The sequence below is a fragment of the Dipodomys merriami genome, unplaced genomic scaffold, assembly GCF_024711535.1.
Source record: "Dipodomys merriami isolate MVZ:Mamm:240054 unplaced genomic scaffold, mDipMer1.0.p SCAF_322, whole genome shotgun sequence".
Classification (NCBI taxonomy): Eukaryota; Metazoa; Chordata; class Mammalia; order Rodentia; family Heteromyidae; genus Dipodomys; species Dipodomys merriami.
In genome coordinates this window covers 393,841-413,305 of record NW_027204738.1, presented here as the reverse complement: position 1 = coordinate 413,305, position 19,465 = coordinate 393,841, and the positions used below count along the sequence as shown (strand labels likewise).

At 52.5% G+C, this 19,465-nt stretch overlaps 3 protein-coding genes across 3 annotated transcripts in view; 2 read left to right on the top strand and 1 right to left on the bottom strand.

The window, feature by feature from the left end:
* Positions 1-8,622: 8,622 nt before the first annotated feature.
* On the bottom strand, positions 8,623-18,000 carry LOC138841558 (glucose-induced degradation protein 8 homolog). Its single transcript, XM_070042279.1, has 5 exons — positions 17,822-18,000; positions 13,723-13,852; positions 11,572-11,768; positions 10,934-11,131; positions 8,623-9,344 (listed from the first exon to the last, which is right to left on the bottom strand). Exons 2-5 carry the CDS (start codon positions 13,838-13,840, stop codon positions 9,171-9,173), a joined length of 687 nt encoding a protein of 228 aa, XP_069898380.1. The 5' UTR covers positions 13,841-13,852; positions 17,822-18,000; the 3' UTR covers positions 8,623-9,170.
* Positions 16,943-18,232, top strand: LOC138841590 (uncharacterized). The gene has a single exon (XM_070042379.1). It carries the CDS (start codon positions 16,943-16,945, stop codon positions 18,230-18,232), a length of 1,290 nt encoding a protein of 429 aa, XP_069898480.1.
* The window catches only part of LOC138841551 (death-inducer obliterator 1-like), a 56,146-nt gene continuing 54,805 nt past the window's right edge, over positions 18,125-19,465 (top strand). The window contains exon 1 of the mRNA XM_070042266.1: positions 18,125-18,197. The gene's annotated coding sequence lies outside the window, so the exon portion shown is untranslated. The remainder of the gene's footprint in view (positions 18,198-19,465) is intronic.

Below are 19,465 nucleotides of genomic sequence, written 5' to 3'. Positions count from 1 at the left end.
CCGCCCAGAGGCCGCCGCGGGCCTGTCCACAGATGGGGGCAGCCGCGGCTGTCTGCAGGCAGTCTAGCTGGAGAAGGCCGTGCTTCCCGTGGTCCCCTGCAGTGAAGGCCTGCACGAGGCATCCTTGGCTAAGCCATGGAGAACCCCATGGGAATCACACGGGCCCTGAGACCCACCAACTCGGCCCACGGCGCCCTGCAACTCCTGTGGTTGCTCAGGAGACCCGCCTCCCAGCAGAGAAGGCTGGAGGAGGGAGGGGCTGGGCCAACAGAGCAACCACTGCCACCCACCCGAGGTCCTGGATGGCCTTGATGCTACAAGACCTGATCGCCTGGCAGCCGCCCCTGCCCACGGGCAACGCAGAGAGAAAGCCAGAGAGAAGCCGTCGCTGGGGGCCAGGCAGAGCCAAGAAATCATCACCTGCAGCAAAGCTTGCAGAATGTTCTGCAGGCCTCACTCCAGAGCCGGCCATGCGGGCAGGGGCTGGGACAGGGGCTGGGACACTCGGGAGGGGGGGCGGGCTCCCAGAGCCGCCCTGGCAGGCTGTGATGGTGGCTCTGAAAGGCTTCTTCTGGTACCTGCTGTGCCTTCGTCTGGCCCAGGTCCGTGGTGGCGCCAGGATTCTCTGCAGTCCCCTCCAGCAGTTGGGGGGGGTGGTAAGGTAGGGAGGGGCGGTGAGGTGGGGTTGGCTCTGGAGCCCTTAGGGTCTTTTGGGTCCTGGGCTGCGGTGCCCTGGCCTAAGGGCTTCGGCCCACGGATCCAGGGCGGGTGGAGGTTTTTCTTGGGGTTCCCATTTAGGCTCTGCAGCTGTCACCACCTCACTTCTGGTGTCTGTAGGGTCAGCCGTTTGGGGGTCCATGGAAGTGACAGCGCATGAATGGGGGCGGGCGACCTGTCCGCCTCCTCCCGTGCATGTGTCCCAGCCTGAGACCCCACCGCACAGGGCCAGCCCTGCGAGCGACCATGCTCTGTAGCCCTGACCATCTGCAAGGCCTCGGCGGTTCCCCAAACCAGGGCCGGGAGGGCGCAGAGGCTGCTGGCCACGTTCTGGGACTGGCCAGGGGCAGGAGGGTCTCCTCACTGGAGCCAGCAACCATGTCTCCCGGCCCCTGGGGGCTAGGGCTGCCCAGGAAGAGGGAAAGTGGCCACCAGGGAGGAGCCAGGGGCAGGAGGGTCTCCTCACTGGAGCCAGCAACCATGTCTCCCGGCCCCTGGGGGCTAGGGCTGCCCAGGAAGAGGGAAAGTGGCCACCAGGGAGGAGCCAGGGTCGAAGGCCAGTGCTCCCTCCCCAAGCCCTGCCGTGTGCCCACCTCCAAGGACACCCCCTTTCCTCTCCCCTCCCTCCCCCCCACTTCCAGTTACGTGGACCGTTGGGTGTCATCCCCTGGGGATCTGAGAGCCTCTTCCAGGAACGGCTGCGTGGGCCCGGACGCTGGGACCACGTGGGCACCGGCTCCCACCCCCTGGCCCTGGCCAGCCCACTGGGCAGCGCCGCCCTGGCTGACATGTCAGTCCCTGGGCCTCTGTCTGGTGGGACTCCTGCCCGGGACTTGTCACCCCTGGAACTGGGGCCGCCCCACGGACGTTGGGGGAGGCCGGGCCGGGGTGGGGGTGGGGGTGGGGGCACGACCCTGGGCAGAAAAGGGAGTGGCGCTGGAAGCTTCTGTGCTGGCTACAGGCGGGGGTGGTGCAGTGACCAGACTATGGAAGTCCAGTGAGGACGAGAAACAAGTAAGACAGGAACATTCCAGGACGGCCAATTCAGGGGCAGGGTTGTCACAGCTCCTACCCTAAATGGACAAATGAGAGCAGGTAACTTAGGTGCTGTCCAGCAACAGACGATTGCTAGGGGGCGTGAAGGTGCCCATGGCCCGTTAGTCATGAGCCAGGTGTCTGAGAACTGATTGTGGCCAGGCTCTGGGCTCAGGGCCAACTACAGAAGCCCTCTGTGTCCCACATTATCTATACTGGCAAACATGCACATGGAGAACACACCCAGCCTCTCCTCACCAGGAGGCTGCAGAGGCTCCGTCCACCTCCTCTCACCCCAGGTGCACTCTAGCCCATCTAATCCTTCCTCATACAGCAGCCAGAGGCCAAGGAAGTTCATCATACCATGGAAGCCCCCCCCTCGCCCCATCCCCATCCCTACTCTCCTACCTTCTACAGCCCAGCACACCGCAGGACCTTTATGTATTTGATTTGGACGCACTGAATGGAGATCACAAAGTCCTGGGACCTAGGCTGCAGGTGCGGCTTGGCTGTGGATTTGAGGACTTCATGCTTACCACATGGGATGTCCCGGGTTCCAAGTATTGGGGGGAAGAAAGGAACTAAAAGCAAGGTCATGACTCCATCCACAGCAGATGTTTGGGAGACACAAAGATGGTGGTGCTGATTCTCCCGGAAGCGGAGAGTCTGAAACTGTTCAACTCACAGCTGTCAAGGACTCTGGGCTCCTAGCACTGCCCTCTTCTGCACAAGGTGCGTGGCAATCTCATGCAGAGACCCAGAGCTCCACCGTGGTGCACATCTACCACCTCTCTTGGGCTAGTGTTCTGCAGTGGGTGGAGGGAGGGAGAAGGGCTGTCACTTAGCACAGCTTAGTGGGAGGAGCCACAGGCTGCCCGAGGTCTGGGGACTGTGTGAGGTGAGAAGCCAGGACCTGGGCTTCAGCTCTTCATGAGGGCTGGCAGCTGACACCACCAATGTTCCTTAACCCTGCCTCCTTCTTAGTTCTGTGAGTATGAGTCTAAGATGACAAGTCCAAATAAATGGGACTGAAAAAATGACATTTTTCTCCACGGTTTTTGACAAACAACTATACAAATAAAATCTGAAGGTGTGGGTTGGCAGAGCCAGGAAGTTCCAGGCTATGTAAACAGATTATTTCTTAAAAGAAATGGAGAGCCAGGTGCCGGTGGCTCACACCTGTCATCCTAGCTACTCAGGAGGCTGAGATCTAAGGATCATGGTTCAAAGCCAGCCAGGGCAGGAAAGTCCGTGAGATCTTAGCTAAAATTAACCACCAGAAAATTGGAAGTGGTGCTGTGGCCTCCAAGTGGTAAAGTGCTAGCCTTCAGCATAAGAGCTCAGGGACAGCGCTCAGGCCCTGAGTTCAAGCCCCACGATCAGGGGGAAAAAATTCAGCACTGAATATGATTTCCATACACTTTCTGAGCTGAATGCTGACTATGTGCATAAAGGGAAAGGAACTGAGTCAGACTCAACAGCAGCCAGACAGGAACCCTGTGCTGAGGGCAGATGTCTCATGATTCCACTCAGGATTCTTCACGGCACTTGCAGCCAAACCTCACCAGTGGTCAAGAACCCCAGCTGGGGTGTGGTGGTGCATAGATGCAAGCGGAGCCGCGTGGCAGCAGAGAGCCAGGACTGCCGCTGAGATAACCTGGGCAAAGCCAAGCCAGAAGAAAGACGGGCAGAGGCCCTGGCTCAGGGGTAGAACGCCTGCCTGCGGGCAGAAGGCTGAGTTCCATTCCCACTCGGACTTAAGGCTGGGGTGTTTGCAGGGTTTCCTAATGCCTCTGGCTCCCCCCACCTTTCAATCTTGGCTAACAGATAAGCTTGCCTGACCCACAAAAGCCAGCTGGACCAGATCACAAATGTCAGAAGCCTGATTCCCAGGGGTGAGCAACTCATGTTCCAAGAGAGGTCAGAGCCATGCAGACATTTGCTGGGCACTGCTCCCTGTTTTAATTTTCCCCCCAGTTGTGGGGCCTAAACTCTGGGCCTGGGCACTGTCCCTCAGCTCTTTAGCTCAAGGCGAGTGCTCTACCACTCGAGCCACAGCGCCACTTGTGGTTTTCTGGTGGCTTATTGGAGAAAAATCCACGGACTTTCCTGTCTGGACTGGCTTTGAGCCACAATCTTCAGATCTCAGCCTCCTAAGAAGCTTAGAGGCATGAGCCACCTGTGCCCAGCTCCCTGGTTCTGTTATTGTTGGTTGTGGGGCTTGAATTTGTGGCCTGGGTGCTGTTCCTGAGCTCTTTTGCTTAAGGATAGTGCTCTAACACTTTGAGCCAGCCACAGCATCACTTCTGGTTTTCTGGTGGTTAACTGGAGGTATGTCACATAGACTTTCCTGCCTCGGCTGGCTTCAAACCGCAATCCTCACATCTCAGCCTCTTGAATAGCTAGGATCACAGGTGTGAGCCACCAGCACCCAACCTTGCTCCCTGGGGTCTTACGGTTTTTTCTTTTTATTGGTTAGTTGTAGGGCTTGAACTCGGGGCCTGGGTACTGTCCCTCAGCTCTTCAGCTCAAGGCTAGCACTCTTACCACTTGAGCCACAGTGCCACTTTGTTTTCTGGTGGTTCACTGGAGAAAAGAGTCTCTGGACTTTCCTGCCTGGGCTGGCTTTGAACCGTGATCCTCAGCTCTCAGCCTCCTGAGTAGCTGGGATTACAGGTGTGAGCCACTGGTGGCCGGCATGGCTCCCTGGTTGCTAATGTGAACATTTACTCCCAGGATACAGGCAGTCACACGTGGCACAAGCACCTCGTGACAAGCACTGTTGTGTGACTGTGAGGCAAACCTGAGCCGCAGGGCCTCCGCCATCAAGACCACAGTGTCACTGCCATGCAGGAATGGTGCTGGAAAGGCTGCCCTCTCACACCGAAAGTGCAAGCACGGGGCGTCACAGCAGTGCGCACTGCTCAGGGCCTCTGGCATATTCTTCTCCGTGCTGCTCTCTCAGCCTGGAGAGGTGTCAACAGAAGCCACAAGGGCCAAAATCACAGGAGCCACCAGCATGGGGAGCCCGCCTCTGTCGCAGCCGCGAGCCCAGAAGTGCCGGGCTGTCAGCTGTGGGACAGCACCGCCTCTATTCCTTAAAAAAGGTGTTTGTTTTGTTTTGTTGTTTCTTTTTATTGTGTATGCCAGTACTGGGGCTTAAAGCCAGAGCCTGAGCACTGTTCTGAGCTTTGCTGCTCAAGGCTGGCACTCTACCACTTGAGCCTCAGCACCACTTCCAGCATTTAAAAAAAAATTTTAATTTTTTGGTTACTAATTGGAGGTAAGAATTCACAACTTCCTTGCTTGGGCTGGCTTTGAGCCATGATCCTCTGATCTCAGAACAGATATGAACCACAGGTGTCTGACTTGCTTCTATTTTTATGATATAGTTGAAATTTTCCCGTTAAAAGATCAAGTACTGTTGGAATGGAAGCTGATCAAAACCAAAGTGTAGTTAAGTGAAACGCAAGTTTCTATCCTTCCAATTAAACAGAAACATGTTTGCACAGTATTTTCTTGTTCTTGTCAACTTATCTTTATGAAAAGAAAATGAACTTTCAGATGACCATTCTGGGAAAATGTGAAAACTTTTACTATCAAATTAAGAACAGGCAAAAGCAATCTATTCTGCATTTCTCAAAAGATAGATGAGGGGTCAGGAAGCACAAATCTCTCCCCAGAATAAAGAATTACAGAGTCAAATGTGTACAACAGTACTCTAGTAGGCTATGAATTTATACAGGAATTTACATGACTACTGCTAACAATACAACTTATACATCTGAAAAAGCAATACATGTTTCTGAACCAAATATACCCGTGGTAAGAAACGGTGCACACTCTGGGGTCACCCAGGTGGCAGGGAGTGAAGGCTGTGGCCAGGGCCCGCGCCCGCACAGCAGTCCCCGCGCACACCACCCCTCATCTACAATGGAGGGACACAGCTGCAGAACACCGCAGATGCTCTCCATTTGGTCTTCTGTTCACACTAAAACTGCACAGCCCTAGAAGGGGCGCCTGCTCCCTTACCTCCGGGATGCCAGTGTGTGCGTCATCAAATGTGTAAAGATCCTTCTGGAACACTGGCTCTTTCACTCTCCAAACTACCAGCACACAGGAAGAAGAAAGACAATAAAGACATCACATTGCCTTACAAAGACCGTCTCCATTCCCCTACAGCAATGGACACCCGTTTGCTATTTCTGTGCACACGGGGTCACTGGCGCTCAGCTATGTCCCAACACAGACTTTGGTCTCAAACATTAGTCCAGTCAACACCTGCCTTTGCTAGAACGTACAAACCTTAATTCAAGTGGCAAACCAATCAGGTCCCCTTATAATCCCCATGCTTCACCAAGTTCCAAACTGGGGGTTTATTCCTCATACAATTTCATGATATGAAACAGAGTACAGAATATTCTCGTTTCATTTATTTCAAGGCACTTTCCACCAGAAGGCATAAAAATGGAAAAAGAAAAAGCTAATCTGTACAATACAACCACATTTCAATAATCACCAGAGTGAGACCCAAAGGAGGCAAAGTAGGAAGTCGTGCTGAAGCCCGCCACCCCCGGGAAGCTTACTAACTTGGTTTGCTGGCCCCAGTGAAGACAGCACGGGAAGAACACGCAGAGCACCTCCAGAAGGGGACCCATGTCTCGTCCACCAGCGGATCACGGGAAGAGACCAGGATCTGAAACCTGCAGTCTTGCTGATCTTTATGGATCGCAGCATTGGCTGAGTTAGCTCCACTGATTGAATTGTAAATGAAATCGCAACACTGCCGTATAACCACTTAACACTGCATGTGTAGGAGCCCCATTCATATCCCGTCTGTCTGTGGATAATCCGTGTAGACAGGACTTCCCGGTACTGTCTCTCACACCTTTAGTGGTGAGAACATGTCAAACGGATTATACACTAGTACCTATGCAAATGATCTTATATACACTAATAAGATAATATGTGTTATCTGGTGCTTTTCAAAAAATTGTAGTTTATCTTTATCTCTTCCCAACTTCTGCTACATGTAAATTATTAACTACTTGAAGAGTAAAACTCCCTTATTGTCTATCTTAGTTTTATCCTCAAATCTAAGGAAAGACACCCCCCCATCCCCCAAAAAAAGACCACAGCTGAAGATGGCTGCAGAAACCTACTCTGCCCAGAGGTAAGGGGTGACTACCAACACCATCCTTGTGGATGGCAAGGGTAGCGAAGTGTCACTCCAAGGGCCGGAGTGGCTACCGGATGCCCGTGACATCTTCGCATCTCTTACTAACTCTAGGTAAGCGTGAACACTGCCAAGGCGCCTACTGACTAAAGCCAGAGCTGAGGATGCCTCACTGGGCGCCAAGGGGCGCGGAAATAAGTCCTATGGGAGAAGAGCAGGTAAGAGGCTGAAGGCGCAAGATGGGTCCAGTGACTCACCTGGAATCCTAGTCCCTGGGGAGCAGAGACTTGATCATGGACCGAGACCAAACCAGGCAAAAAGCGAGACACTCCCAACCCCACCCCCACCCCCATAACCAATAAAAACTGAGTGTGACATGTGTCTATCACCCTAGCTATGTAGAAAGGGTAAACAGGAGGACTGAGGGCCAGGCTGGCATGGCACACACATGAAATATTATTCAAAGACGACAAAAGCATAAACGGACAGCTGAATGTCCCTGGCTCACCTCTGTAATTCTGGCTACTCGGGAGTCTGAGATCTGAGGTTCGCAGTTCAAAACCAGTCCAGGCAGGAAAGCCTGTTATCTCCAATTTAACCACTAAAAAGCTGCAAGTGGAGCTGTGGCTCAAGTAGTAGAGTGTAGCCTTGAACAATAAAGCTAAGGAACAGCGCCCAAGTCCTGAGTCCAAGCCTCAGTACCGGCACCAAAAAGCATCAAGGCTGACTGAAGGCATGGCTCAAGCACTTGCCTAGCTAGCACAAGGCCCTGAGTTCTAACCCCAGTAGTGCCTCGACACAGAAAGCAGACACGAGGAAGGAGCGTGACAGGAAGCCAATTAGCCGTCAACTAAGCAGTTCAGGTATTAGTTAGTGAACAGTCAAACTCCACTGTGACCTAGCTAGTCAGCTACCCAACAAGGCAAGCAGTCGCCCAGGTCAGCTGCTAAAGCCATGCCAGAACGCCTCATTCCTGTCCGGGAGGCAGGCCAAGCAGGGAGGCAGGTGGGTGCTCCCACAGAGGATGGCATCTGCACTGTTCACGGCCCCACCAGACTCACCAGAGGGCCCTGCTGCAGCCTGGTCTCCACACACACCTCCGCCCTGACGCCCTGACCTATGTGTGCACACGCCCATCGCTCAGGCAGTGACCTGCTGTCAAGCCACACCTCGAGACTGCTTTCCTCCCACCCGGCAAGTAACAGCAGAAAAGAGCAGGACATCTGCAGCATCGCTGACAACGAGAGAGATGGGAAACTGCCCTGCCAAGCTCATGTGCAGGGCAGAAAGGCTGAACAGGCCTTGCGTGGAACTGTCTCAGCCCGTCCCCACCAGCACCCGGGGCTGCTCTGCGGTCATGCAGAGCGCCCCCTAGCACGCAGACTGCCTAAGTCACCCTGCAGCTGAAATCACTGGGTCAGCACAGGAAAGCCCACCAAAAACAAAGGCTGCTTGAGATGATAACTTTTCACAGGATGTTCTTAGAATCAAAGAGAAACCTTTATTTTCAATAAAATTACCTGTAAGAGATGGCCCACTGGTCTGCTATGAATATTCTCATCACAGACAGCACCAAAATATGTATTTAAAAAACAAAACCACACAGCCTGCCCCTCATACACACATTGCCCCCAAAGCCATACAATCCAAACCAAAAGGCACGAACAAACCAACTCAATACCTGCACACACAAGTTGTCTTTGAATTAGGATTTACAAATTTATATTCTTTCCTATAGGAAAAAAAAAGGGGAGGGGGAGGGACACAAAACAAAAGCAAGAGGGTAAGGAAAAACTTCAAGATGAATGCTTGACATGTCTTAGAGAAATTTAAGAAAACACAGTCTGTCTACAAGCTAACAGAAAGCAAAAGAATGATCAGTGCTTTTCATATGCTTTGGGTGGGAGGCCTTAAGTCTAACTGATGTTCCCGAACAGTGCGGCATTCCGTAGTGAGTAGAAACACCAGAAACACCCGGCACACTGCAACAGTAAGGGCAGCATGTGGAACTCCTCAGGGTGTGTCAGTGCACCGACGGCATCACACTTCCAAAGAGCCAGTGTCCTTCGCCGTGGGTTTGCCAGCATTTAAAAGGGCTGCTTTCCCCCTTCTAAAAGATGCTGGGTCAAAAACAAAATGAAGCACAAGGGGAGAGAGGTTCTCTACTGCAGGGAGCATCTGTCAGGTGTGGCCCCAGGAGGCGGATCCGGTGCCGGAGACTGCTGGGCTCCATGCACAGGCTCTACTTGGGTTCCTCAATCACACCTTTGCTGAGGTCTGTCATTTTGGGATATTTTACTTTCTTCTGGTCCAACTCATTCTGAGCCCAAAGCAGCAGTTTCAGTAATTTTGCCAGCTTAGGTGTGGACTCACGGTTTTCATAATCTAGTACAGCTTGGTTCACTTCGCTCCATACCTGGAAAACAAATACATCTCATAAAGACAACCACACAGATTACCTACCAGCAAACTGTCTCAGTAAGTTGCAGTGTGTGTACTTAGATGCCCTTTATACATGAGAAGCCTGCTGCTCCCTTAAATGCGCACTGACGTCTGTCACTAACCACTCTGAAGACAGCCAACAGTTCTTGCCCAGAGCAGCTTCCACAGTCTGGCCGGCCCCTCCCATCCTCCTGGGGAGCCCTGAACGCAGCACTGCAGGAGCCACGAGAGTAAGGAGCAGCGCAGTGGGCAACGTGAGCTTCCCCCAAACAAACCAGAAGGGAACATCTCAGCGACCTCCGAGGACTGGTGGGCTTCCAAATGTGGAGTTGGGAGGACAGAGCTCCAGGAGGAGGGGAGTCGGCGATTAGAAGAGCAAAGTTGAAGAAATGTATTTTCTTTTATTGTGTGGCAGTACTGAGTCTTGAACTCTTGCTCTTGCTTGTTCCACTCAAGGCTAGCACTCTACTGCTTGAGCCATACCTCCACTTCTGGCTTCTTGCTAGTTAACTGGAGATAAGAGTGCCTTGGATGGGGCTAGGAAAGTAGCTCAGGGGTAGAGTGCTTGCCTTGCATGCCTAAGGCCCTGGGTTCGATTCCTCAGCACCACATAAGCAGAAAAAAAAGCCGGAAGTGGCACTGTGGCTCAAGTAGTAGAGTGCTAGCCTTGAGCTGAAGAGCTGAGGGACAGCACCCAGGCCCAGAGTTCAGGCCCCACGACCGGACCCCCCCCAAAAAATAAAATAAAATAAAAAAATAAAGAGTGCCTTGGATTTGTCTGCCTCGGCTAGCTTTGAATAGGGATCTCAGTCTCCTGAGTAGCGAGGATACTGTGGCATGAGCCACTGGCACCCAGCTTTGGAAGTATGGATTTTAAATTAAAAATTTAGGACACTGTTTCTAAGATACAAAAGAGTTTCTAAATAAAAACAGGAAGAAAGCTAAGAAAAGCTTGCAAAGGGGTTTGGGCCAGCCTAAGCAGGAAAGTCTGAAACTCTTATTTCCAATTAACCACTAAAAAAGCTAGAAGTGGATTTGTGACTCAAGTGGTAGCACACTAGTCTTAGGCAAAAAAAACTAAGGGACAGCACCCAGGTCCTGAATTTAAGCCCTAGTATTGGCACACAAAAATAGGAAAGTTCACCTATATAGTGACAAATAGAGTATGGCTCATATATATTACACACCAACTAATAAAAACTGTCACGAATAAGCCCAGACATTAAATCTTCTAAATGAAGATTTTAAACTAAACAGCTATTTTTAAAATACATGTACAAAAATGTATTGCAGCAATTGAAAAATCATATCTTAGGCTGGGCACGGGTGATTTATGCTTGCACTCCTAGCAACACAAGATGCAAAGGAAGAAAGAAAGAAAGAAAGAAAGAAAGAAAGAAAGAAAGAAAGAAAGAAAGAAAGAAAGAAAGAAAGAAAGAGAGAGAGAGAGAAAGAAAGAAAGAGAGAAAGAAAGAAGTCAAACTTTAAACTGAAGTCCATAAGCCCAGGGTCATCTGTCTCTTCCCACACCACGGATGTGGCACACACATCATTAGCCCCTACCTTTTGCCTCTGCATCATGTGAAGGAGGTCTCCAAAGGGTGACTCCTCAGGGCTATCAAAGGCCAGCAGGGCCAGCGTGCGCTCCATCTCTGTGAGGCACTCTCTGCTTTCCTCACCCTGCTCTGCCAGCTGCGTCTGGGCGAACTCCAGCGCTGCTTCAGTCTCACGCTGGCGGATCAGCTCGATCAAATGCTGTTGCTGGTTATTGGAAAAGACAGGCAAGTTTAGCCAACACACTCTTGGCAAGTAACACTTGTCATGGTTAATGATAAAGACTGACTGGTTGGCTGGTATATACCTAGAAGAACAACAAAAGTAATGGGTCTAGGAATACAGCTTAGTAGTAGAATTCGTGCTGGATATTAAGAGCAAGCATGCAAAGCCTGGGGTTCGATTCCCTGTATCACAGAGACAGAAAGATCAAAGGAATCAAAGGAAATACTATCTTGTAGCACTTGAGTTATTAAATTTTCATCTTAAAAGCAAAACATAGCTTCTGAAATACATAAAATAGCAGCTAACTCAAACTTCATTTCCATATAAACCAAACCAACATTTTATCAATTAAGTCAGAGAAACAGCCCACTTATTTGAGTCATCCTAAGCAATCTGAGCTTGCTGGGCACCCTACAACGCACCTGAAGATGAAAATAAAGATACCGGTTTGTGTCCAAGAGCTCTGGGTGGAGGCTGTTGATCAGGGCGATGGCCTCCTGAATCTGACCCTTCAGAATCATCTCCCGAATCTTAATTCGTTCATCAAGGGTTTCTAAATCCACACTTGGTTCAATCCCAGATTCCATTCGAAACTTCTCTGCTGCTTCCTTGAAACCCTCTGAAAAGAAAGCTATCTTCACCACTAGGAAACACAGCAGGGATTATCAAAGGCTTTCTGTATGTATGTATGTATGTATGTATGTATGTATGTATGTATGTATGTATGTATGTATGTATACATGATGTATATGTATCTTTGTTGGTTGTAGGGCTTGAACTCTGGGCCTGGGTGTTGTCCCTGAACTCTTCAGCTCAAGGCAAGTGCTTTACCACTTGAGCCACAGCACCACTTCCAGTTTTCTAGTGCTTAATTGGAGATAAGAGTCTCACAGAGGGGCTGGGAAGGTGGCTCAAGTGGTAGAGTGCTTGCCTTGCATGCATGAGGCCCTGGGTTTGATTCCTCACCACCACATAAGCAGGAAAAAGCTAGAAGTGGCGCTATAGCTCAAGTGGTAAAGTGCTAGCCTAGAGCTGAAGAGCAGAGAGACAGCGCCCAGGCCCAGAGCTCAAGCCCCATGATCAACAACAAAAACAGAAAACAAAACAAAAGAGTCCCATAGACTTTCCTTGCCCCGGCTGGCTTTGAACCGTGATCCTCAGAGCTCAGCCGCCTGAGTAGCTAGGATGACAGGGTGAGCCACCAGTGCCCATCTGCTTTCTATCTTTACAAAGCACAAAAAAAAACTCAACTAAATAATTCTTAGTATGAACTAGTTTTAGGGACTTCATACTACTATCTCTGTGATTTATAGGTTAAGCTCTAGAAACACAGAAATGACAGGACAATATTTCATTCCTTTTGTCCCATTTCCAAAGCCCAAACCTACCAGCCCAGAGCTTAGACTGAGTACGGGAGCACCCACTGTGTGGCTGGCACCCTAAAGGCTGGGATTAGGTCAGGATGTTGGCTCCAGGTGAGGCAGGCAGTGCGGTGCTTCCATGGGACTGCTGAACTTCCACACTGGCTCCCTCTCTTAGCAAGAGCCTGCAATTCTCTCCAACATGAAAGCAAACCATAGGCCTAGATCTTGTCAGCTTTCTAAGAACTGTTAGGAGAGATTAATTTGGGAGGGAGGGGACACTACAGATGAACAGGAAGACAACTTCTCATTCTGTTTCACTAGGGATGTCCTCTCCCCAGCTAGTCTGGGTCTTCTTCCCAACAGGAGGAGGATCCAAGTGTACACTCCTCCACATCTCCCTTTGCTCTTTTAAGTTGGGAACAGGACTTCTAGAAACAGGCCAGTACACTTCACCGGATGGCCAAGGACATCAATTTAAATCTACTTCAGAACATTTTTAAAACAAATGTTTGTTTTTTGAGACAAGAGTCTTGCTATCAGCTCCGGTTAGCCTCAGACTCAAAAATACCCTCTCCAAGTCAGAAAATATTATAGAGTGCTTACATAGCAGACACAAAGCACTAGATTCTATTCCTAGTACTACCAAGACAAAACAACAAAACCCATTAAAGGCCAAAAAAACAGGTTTTTTTCCCCCCTTAGGTCCAGGCCTAGAATAATGATCCTATCTCCATATAACATAATTTTTACAGATGGCCATTCAACACTAATAATATTATAATATATAATATTCTAGATACAAATACTTTCCCTCAGTCTATACCCTAGCTCTTTTGTTGTTGGTTGTGGGGCTTGAACTCTGGGCTGCGGTGCTTCAGCTCTTCAGCTCAAGGCTAACATCTACCACTTGAGCCACAGTGCCACTTCTGGTTTTCTGGTGGTTTACTGGAGATAAGAGTCTCATAGACTTTTCTGCCCAGGTTGGCTTTGAACCATGATATCTCAGCCATCATATCTCAGCCTCCTAAGTAACTAGGATTACAGGTGTGAGCCACACCAGTGCCTGGCTCATTGTGGTTTTATAATGTCTGAATACAACATAACTTTACCATTGAGCTTCATGGCTCAAACTTTACTTGAACAAAAAGGGAGAACTATATTCAACTGGTCATGTTCTCAGAGCCAGTCATTACCTGTGCCAGTCATTACCTGTGACCAGGTAGTTCATGATGAGACGATTCATGTCTGCTCGTTGAACATGTAAGTTATTGAGCTTTTCCATCCATTCATCTTTCGTTATTTCATCGGGTTTTTCTGCATAACTCATTCTGATTTATTTCTACAGGAAAAAATACTTGAATAATAGGTGAAATCTATGCCCATTGTGATTATTTCAGAAAATACATAGCAACGTATTAAGGAGGAAAGAGCAGTAAACACCCCCCCCTTTTTTTATTGGTTGGTTGTGGGGCTTGAACTCAGGGCCCTGAGATTTTTTTTGTGTGCTCATGGCTAGAGTTCTACCACTTTGAGCCCTAGTTCCAATTTGGCTTTTTGGTGATTAATTAGTCTCATGGACTCTCCAGTCTGGGTAGGCTTTGAACTGAGATTCTCAGGTCTCAGTCTCCTGAGTAGCTAGGTTTATAGGTGTGAGCCACCAGCACCCTGACAGGAGATACATTCAATCTTGATAACAGTGTAAGACCCAAATGAATGTTTGTGAAACAGCAAGAAAAATGATACATTTAGAAACAACTAGCATGAATGCAACAACTCTCTCAGAATTAAGAGGTCTTGTCATCAGATCCATAAGAGTTGAGGGATTTGGTTAGATTTCCCACAAAGTACAAAGGACAGCCACTGCAAAGACACTAAAAAATTATGTGCTATAATATATGTATTAAAAAGGAGACTACAATGCTGGGCGCCAGAGCTCATGCCTGTGATCCTGGCTACTCAGGAGACTGAGATCTGAGGATTGTGGTTCAAAGCTAGCCCAAATAGGATGCTGGAAGTGGAGATGTGGTTCAAATGGTAGAATAGTAGCCTTGAGCAGAAGCTCAGGAACAGCATCCAGGCCCTGAGATCAAGCCCCAATACTGATGTGTGTTCTCAGGCACGCGTGTACGCGAGTGCACGCGTGCACGCGCGCGCGCACGCACGCACACGCACGCACACACACGCACACACACACACAAAGTAGACTACGATCTCATACCAATAGTCTGACAAAAAATTGAAAGTGAGGAGCCGGGCGCTGGTGGCTCACGCCTGTAATCTAGCTACTCAGGAGGCTGAGATCTGAGGATCACGGTTCAAAGCCAGCCCGGGCAGGAGAGACCGTGAGACTCCTATCTCCAATAACCACCAGAAGAACCGGAAGTGGCACTGTAGCTCAAGTCGTAGAGTGCTCGCCTTGAGCTGAAGAGCTGAGGGACAGCGCCCAGGCCCGGAGTTTAAGCCCCATGGCAGACCCCCCCCCCCAAAAAAAAAAAAATTGAAAGTGACAAGGCCAAGAGTTAACCAAAGCATGGAGTTCTCTTGAAAATTTTTACTCTAGTGTCAACAGACCAATAATGGTGTAAATAATAGCACATTCCTTATAAAACTGCCAATGGTGTCCCTTACAACTGGCAAATCTATTCCTGCTATATCTAAATCATACAGAAAAACATCATATATCAAAGACAACTGTTCACAGAAGCACTGTTCAAAATGACAAATGTGAAATCTACCCAACCAATGTTCATCCAACAGGACCATGTACAAAGGAACTGGGGTATAACCCATGTCCAAAAACCCTCAGGCAGGTGCATTCTGGAATTCAGAACATCACAAATTATGCACAGACGACATGGTACAACTTACTTCTAGTTTATGAGACCTTACACAGCATTCTGGGAAGCACCCCACAGCCAGGTTGTTTCTTCAATGAAACGTGTGTATTCACATTAAGTGCAAGGAAGGCCATTAAACTTTATCAAGTCAGATTTTGCCACCAAATAGGTTGAAAACTACTTTTGGTTTCAGAGATGCCTGGATTTGAGAAGGGCTATAGTCATGTATTACACACAAAACTTAAGCAGTTAAATGAAGCCACAGACAATCACATGGAAAATTGTCATGAAACTATGTTAATGGCAACCAAAAAAATCAACAAATGAAAAACCAAGTTAGAGTCACAAGTGTGACATGAATTTTTTGGGAAAAAAAGGCAATATAAACTACATGTGCTCTAGAAATATGTGGCCTTTTTATTTGGGGATTTTTTTCTTTGCTTTTTTTGGTCAGTTGTGGGGCTTGAACTCAGGGCTTGGGCACTGTCCCTGAGCTCTTTTGCTCAAAGCTACCGAACTACCACTTTGAGCCACATCTCCATTTCCTGTTTTCTGGTGATTAATTGGAGATGAGTCTCACGGACTTTCTTGCCCTGGATGGCTTTGAACTGTAATCCTCAGCTCTCAGCCACCTGGGTAGCTAGAACACAGGCATAAGCCACCAGCACCTGGCTTTGTTTTGCATATTTAAGTGCAAGCATGAAAGCTAGCACTCAGGTGGTGGAACCTGTGGAAGGAGAGTGTAGGGCAGAGCCACAGGGCAGCTGTGCCAGTTTTGGGAGCACCAACTAGTCTCTAACATTGCATACTGTGTTTTCATACTTTGTCACTGATACCACTTTGCAGACAGCAGAGTATTAGGTAATTTAGTTAAAAAGTGGCTCTGGTTTCTGGGCTCACAATGGATAAATGTGTGGAGAGAGCTGAGCAGCACAGTTAACAGGAGACACTCCAGTCAGAGAAGACAGAGCATCAGAAACCAGCCTGGGTCAGGAAGCTTTGGCCTGAGAGCCAAGAGCAGCTGCTTGCTGGACGAAACTTGTGAGACAAATGCAAGGCAGGAGTGAAGCCCGGCAAATGAGGATGGATAGGGTCAAAATACTCTCTATGCATGAGAACAGAACAATGAGACCTAGTGAAACTGGGAGAGGTGCATGTGCTCAGGATATACTGTAAACACGCATGCATGATCACAATGAAACCCCTTTTGTGCAACTAATATTTGCTAATTTAGAAAAAGGAAGCTGACCAAAAATAAGTAGAAGAAACTGGAGGACAATCGTAGACCAGAGGTTTGAAGTGTGAGGCCACAAACAGGAGGAGGGTTGGGAGGAGGAACAGGTTTGAGCAGCAGGGCGGCCTGTGTGGCTACCAGACCGGCATCTAGATGACAGATCCTGGGCTCCACACAAGCTAATTATGAAAACACACCTAACACATATCGTGTGTACAGACACGCATAACACATATCGTGTGTGTGTACACTGACACACCTAACACATATCGTAAGTGTGTGTACACTGACACACCTAACATATCGTGTACACAGACACGCATAACCCATATCGCATGTGTACAGACACACCTAACCCATGTCGTCCGTAAGGTGCACGCACGACCAAGACCACCTAGGGAGGGGCCGCAGGCCGGTCGGGGTCCGGGCCCGTTGGCGGGGAGCGAGCCCGGCCTTGGGCGGTAAAGCAGAGCTGCAGGGGCCGGCGGCGCGGTGGACAGCTCCTCGGCAGCCGCCCTCCCCGACCGGGCTCCCGCAGCGGCCCCGGCCCCCCGGCCCCGGCCCCCGGCCCCGGCTCCCCGGCCCCCCCTCCCCCGGCCCCGGCTCCCCGGCCCCCCGTCCCCCCGTCCCCGGCCCCCCGTCCCCAGCCCCCGTCCCCCCGTCCCCCCGTCCCCGGCCCTCCGTCCCCGGCCCCCCATCCCCCCGGCCCCGGCTCCCCGTCCCCCCGTCCCCGGCTCCCCGGCCCCGTCCCCCCGGCCCCGGCTCCCCGGCCCCCCGGCCCCGGCTCCCCGGCCACCCGGCCCCGGCTCCCCGGCTCCCCGGCCCCCCGTCCCCGGCCCCCCGGCTCCCCGGCCCCCCGTCCCCCTGTCCCCGGCCCCCCGTCCCCGGCTCCCCGGCTCCCCGGCCCCCCGTCCCCGGCCCCGTCCCCGGCCACCCGGCCCCGTCCCCCCGTCCCCGGCCCCCCGGCCCCGGCTCCCCGGCCCCGGCTCCCCGGCCCCCCGGCCCCGGCTCCCCGGCCCGCGGCGGCTGTCCGCGCGGCGACCCCGGCCTGGCCGGCGGGGCGCTGCCGGCCCGCAGCGCGGCGGCCATCCCCGGCCCGGCGGCCGGGGCACCGGACGGCGGTGCAGCGCGGAGGGCGGCCGCCCCGGCCTCGGGGCCCCGACTCCCGGCCCGGCCCGTCCGCCCAGCCCCGAAGAGACGCTCGGACCTCCACCAGGGCCCGCCGCGGCCATCTTACCGTGCGAATCCCGCCTCCCGCGCGACACGGCCGAGGCGGCGGCTCCGCGGCCGCTCCCGGGACGGGGGAGGGCGGCGGCGGCGGGGGCGGCGGCGGCGGGAAGGGGGCGAGCGCCGAGGCCGCGGGGGAGGCGGGGCGGGGCGGGAGCGGGAGCGTGACGGACGCCGGCGGCCGGCCTCAGACGCCTCTCGCGAGACCGTGGGCCCGCAGCCAATGGGGCGCCCCCACAGGGGGCGGGACGCGCGGCTGCGGAAGTTAGACGCGACTTCCGCTCCTGCGCACTACCCCGCCGCGGCTCCCCGGCTCTACGGATTGGCGCCAGAGTCAAAAGGTAGCGGTCGCATTGGAGGACGATGGCTGCTGCGGACGCGTCCAGGTGCGGGGTTCAGGCGCCGGGACGGCCACCTGTAGACTGAGCCCGGAGCTAAGGTCCCAGCGCCTGTCCCGTCGTTTGTGTGGGGCCGGGAGGCCGGGGCGGTGGGCAGGCCGGAGGGCCCGAGCGCAGAAGGGGCGCTGCGGCCGGCGGCCTGCGGGCTCGCGGCTCCGGCTCCGGCTCCGGCTCCGGGCGGCCGCCGGGCCGCGGCGCCGCAGCTCCGCTCGTGCGGCTGGAAGCCGGCTCCCCGGGTTAGCCCCAAGGACGAGGCCGAGCGTGTCCCCGCCCGGAGGCCCGGGAAGACCCGCCGCGGGCGCCGCGGGGAGCCGGGGCGGGGCCGGGCCGGGCTCTGGGGGTTCGCGGAGTTCCGGGGCCCACAGCACCTCAGGGGTCGTGGGAACTTTAAGAGGTGCAGGGTTTGCTGGTGGGTGCGGGGGTTGCGTGCGGTGTGACGTGACCTGGGTCGCTGGGGAGCGAGGCGGACCTTCCCGCCCCGAAAGTCCGCCCGCTCCGGCCACTAGACTGGGTGGAGGCGAGTCAGCAGGCGGTTCCCACAAGCGAACGCGCCGAATCTGCACGCCCCAAGTTCTGATCCAGATCGGTTTAAAACGCCAACGCCGAGTGGTCAGACTCGGTAGCGGCGGCGCCCAGGGGTCAGCCCGGGGGCCTAGGAAGGCTCCAGCGGTGCCCTCGGTGGGCCCTGCCCCGAGCAGCCAGCCAATGCCGGGGCCCGGGGCCTCCCCCAGCCTGCCTGGAAGCCCTGGCGCTCGACCCGAGTCCATCTTCGGTGGATTGCGCCGTGTGTCCCTCCCAGAAGCCCTGCCTGCTCACCTCCGAAAGCCACCGCAGACGGAGTGGTTTCTCCAAACCTCCCTGTCTCTTGTTTTCATACCTTTCAAGCACTCGGTGGTGGCTTACCTAAAGTGAGTGCAGCCAAAAACCCCAGCCTGCCCGCTCTCTACTCCGGCCTCCCGAGCCCCCGCGGTTCACCTCTATAATCCTAGCTACTCAGGAGGCTTAGAGCTGAGGATCTCAGTTCATAGCTATTCCCGGCAGGAAAGTCGATGAGACGCTTCAATTAACCACCAAAAGGCCAGCAGTAGAGCTGTAGGTCAAGTGGAGTACTAGCCTTGAGCAAAAAATCTAAGGGACAGAGTTCAGGCCCTGAGTTCAAGCTCCAGTGCGCACTCTCCCTCCTCCTTTACACTGACCACTCTTGTCTCTGACTAACTGAGCCCACTATGTAAAATGCTTTTAAAATGCTTTCCTCT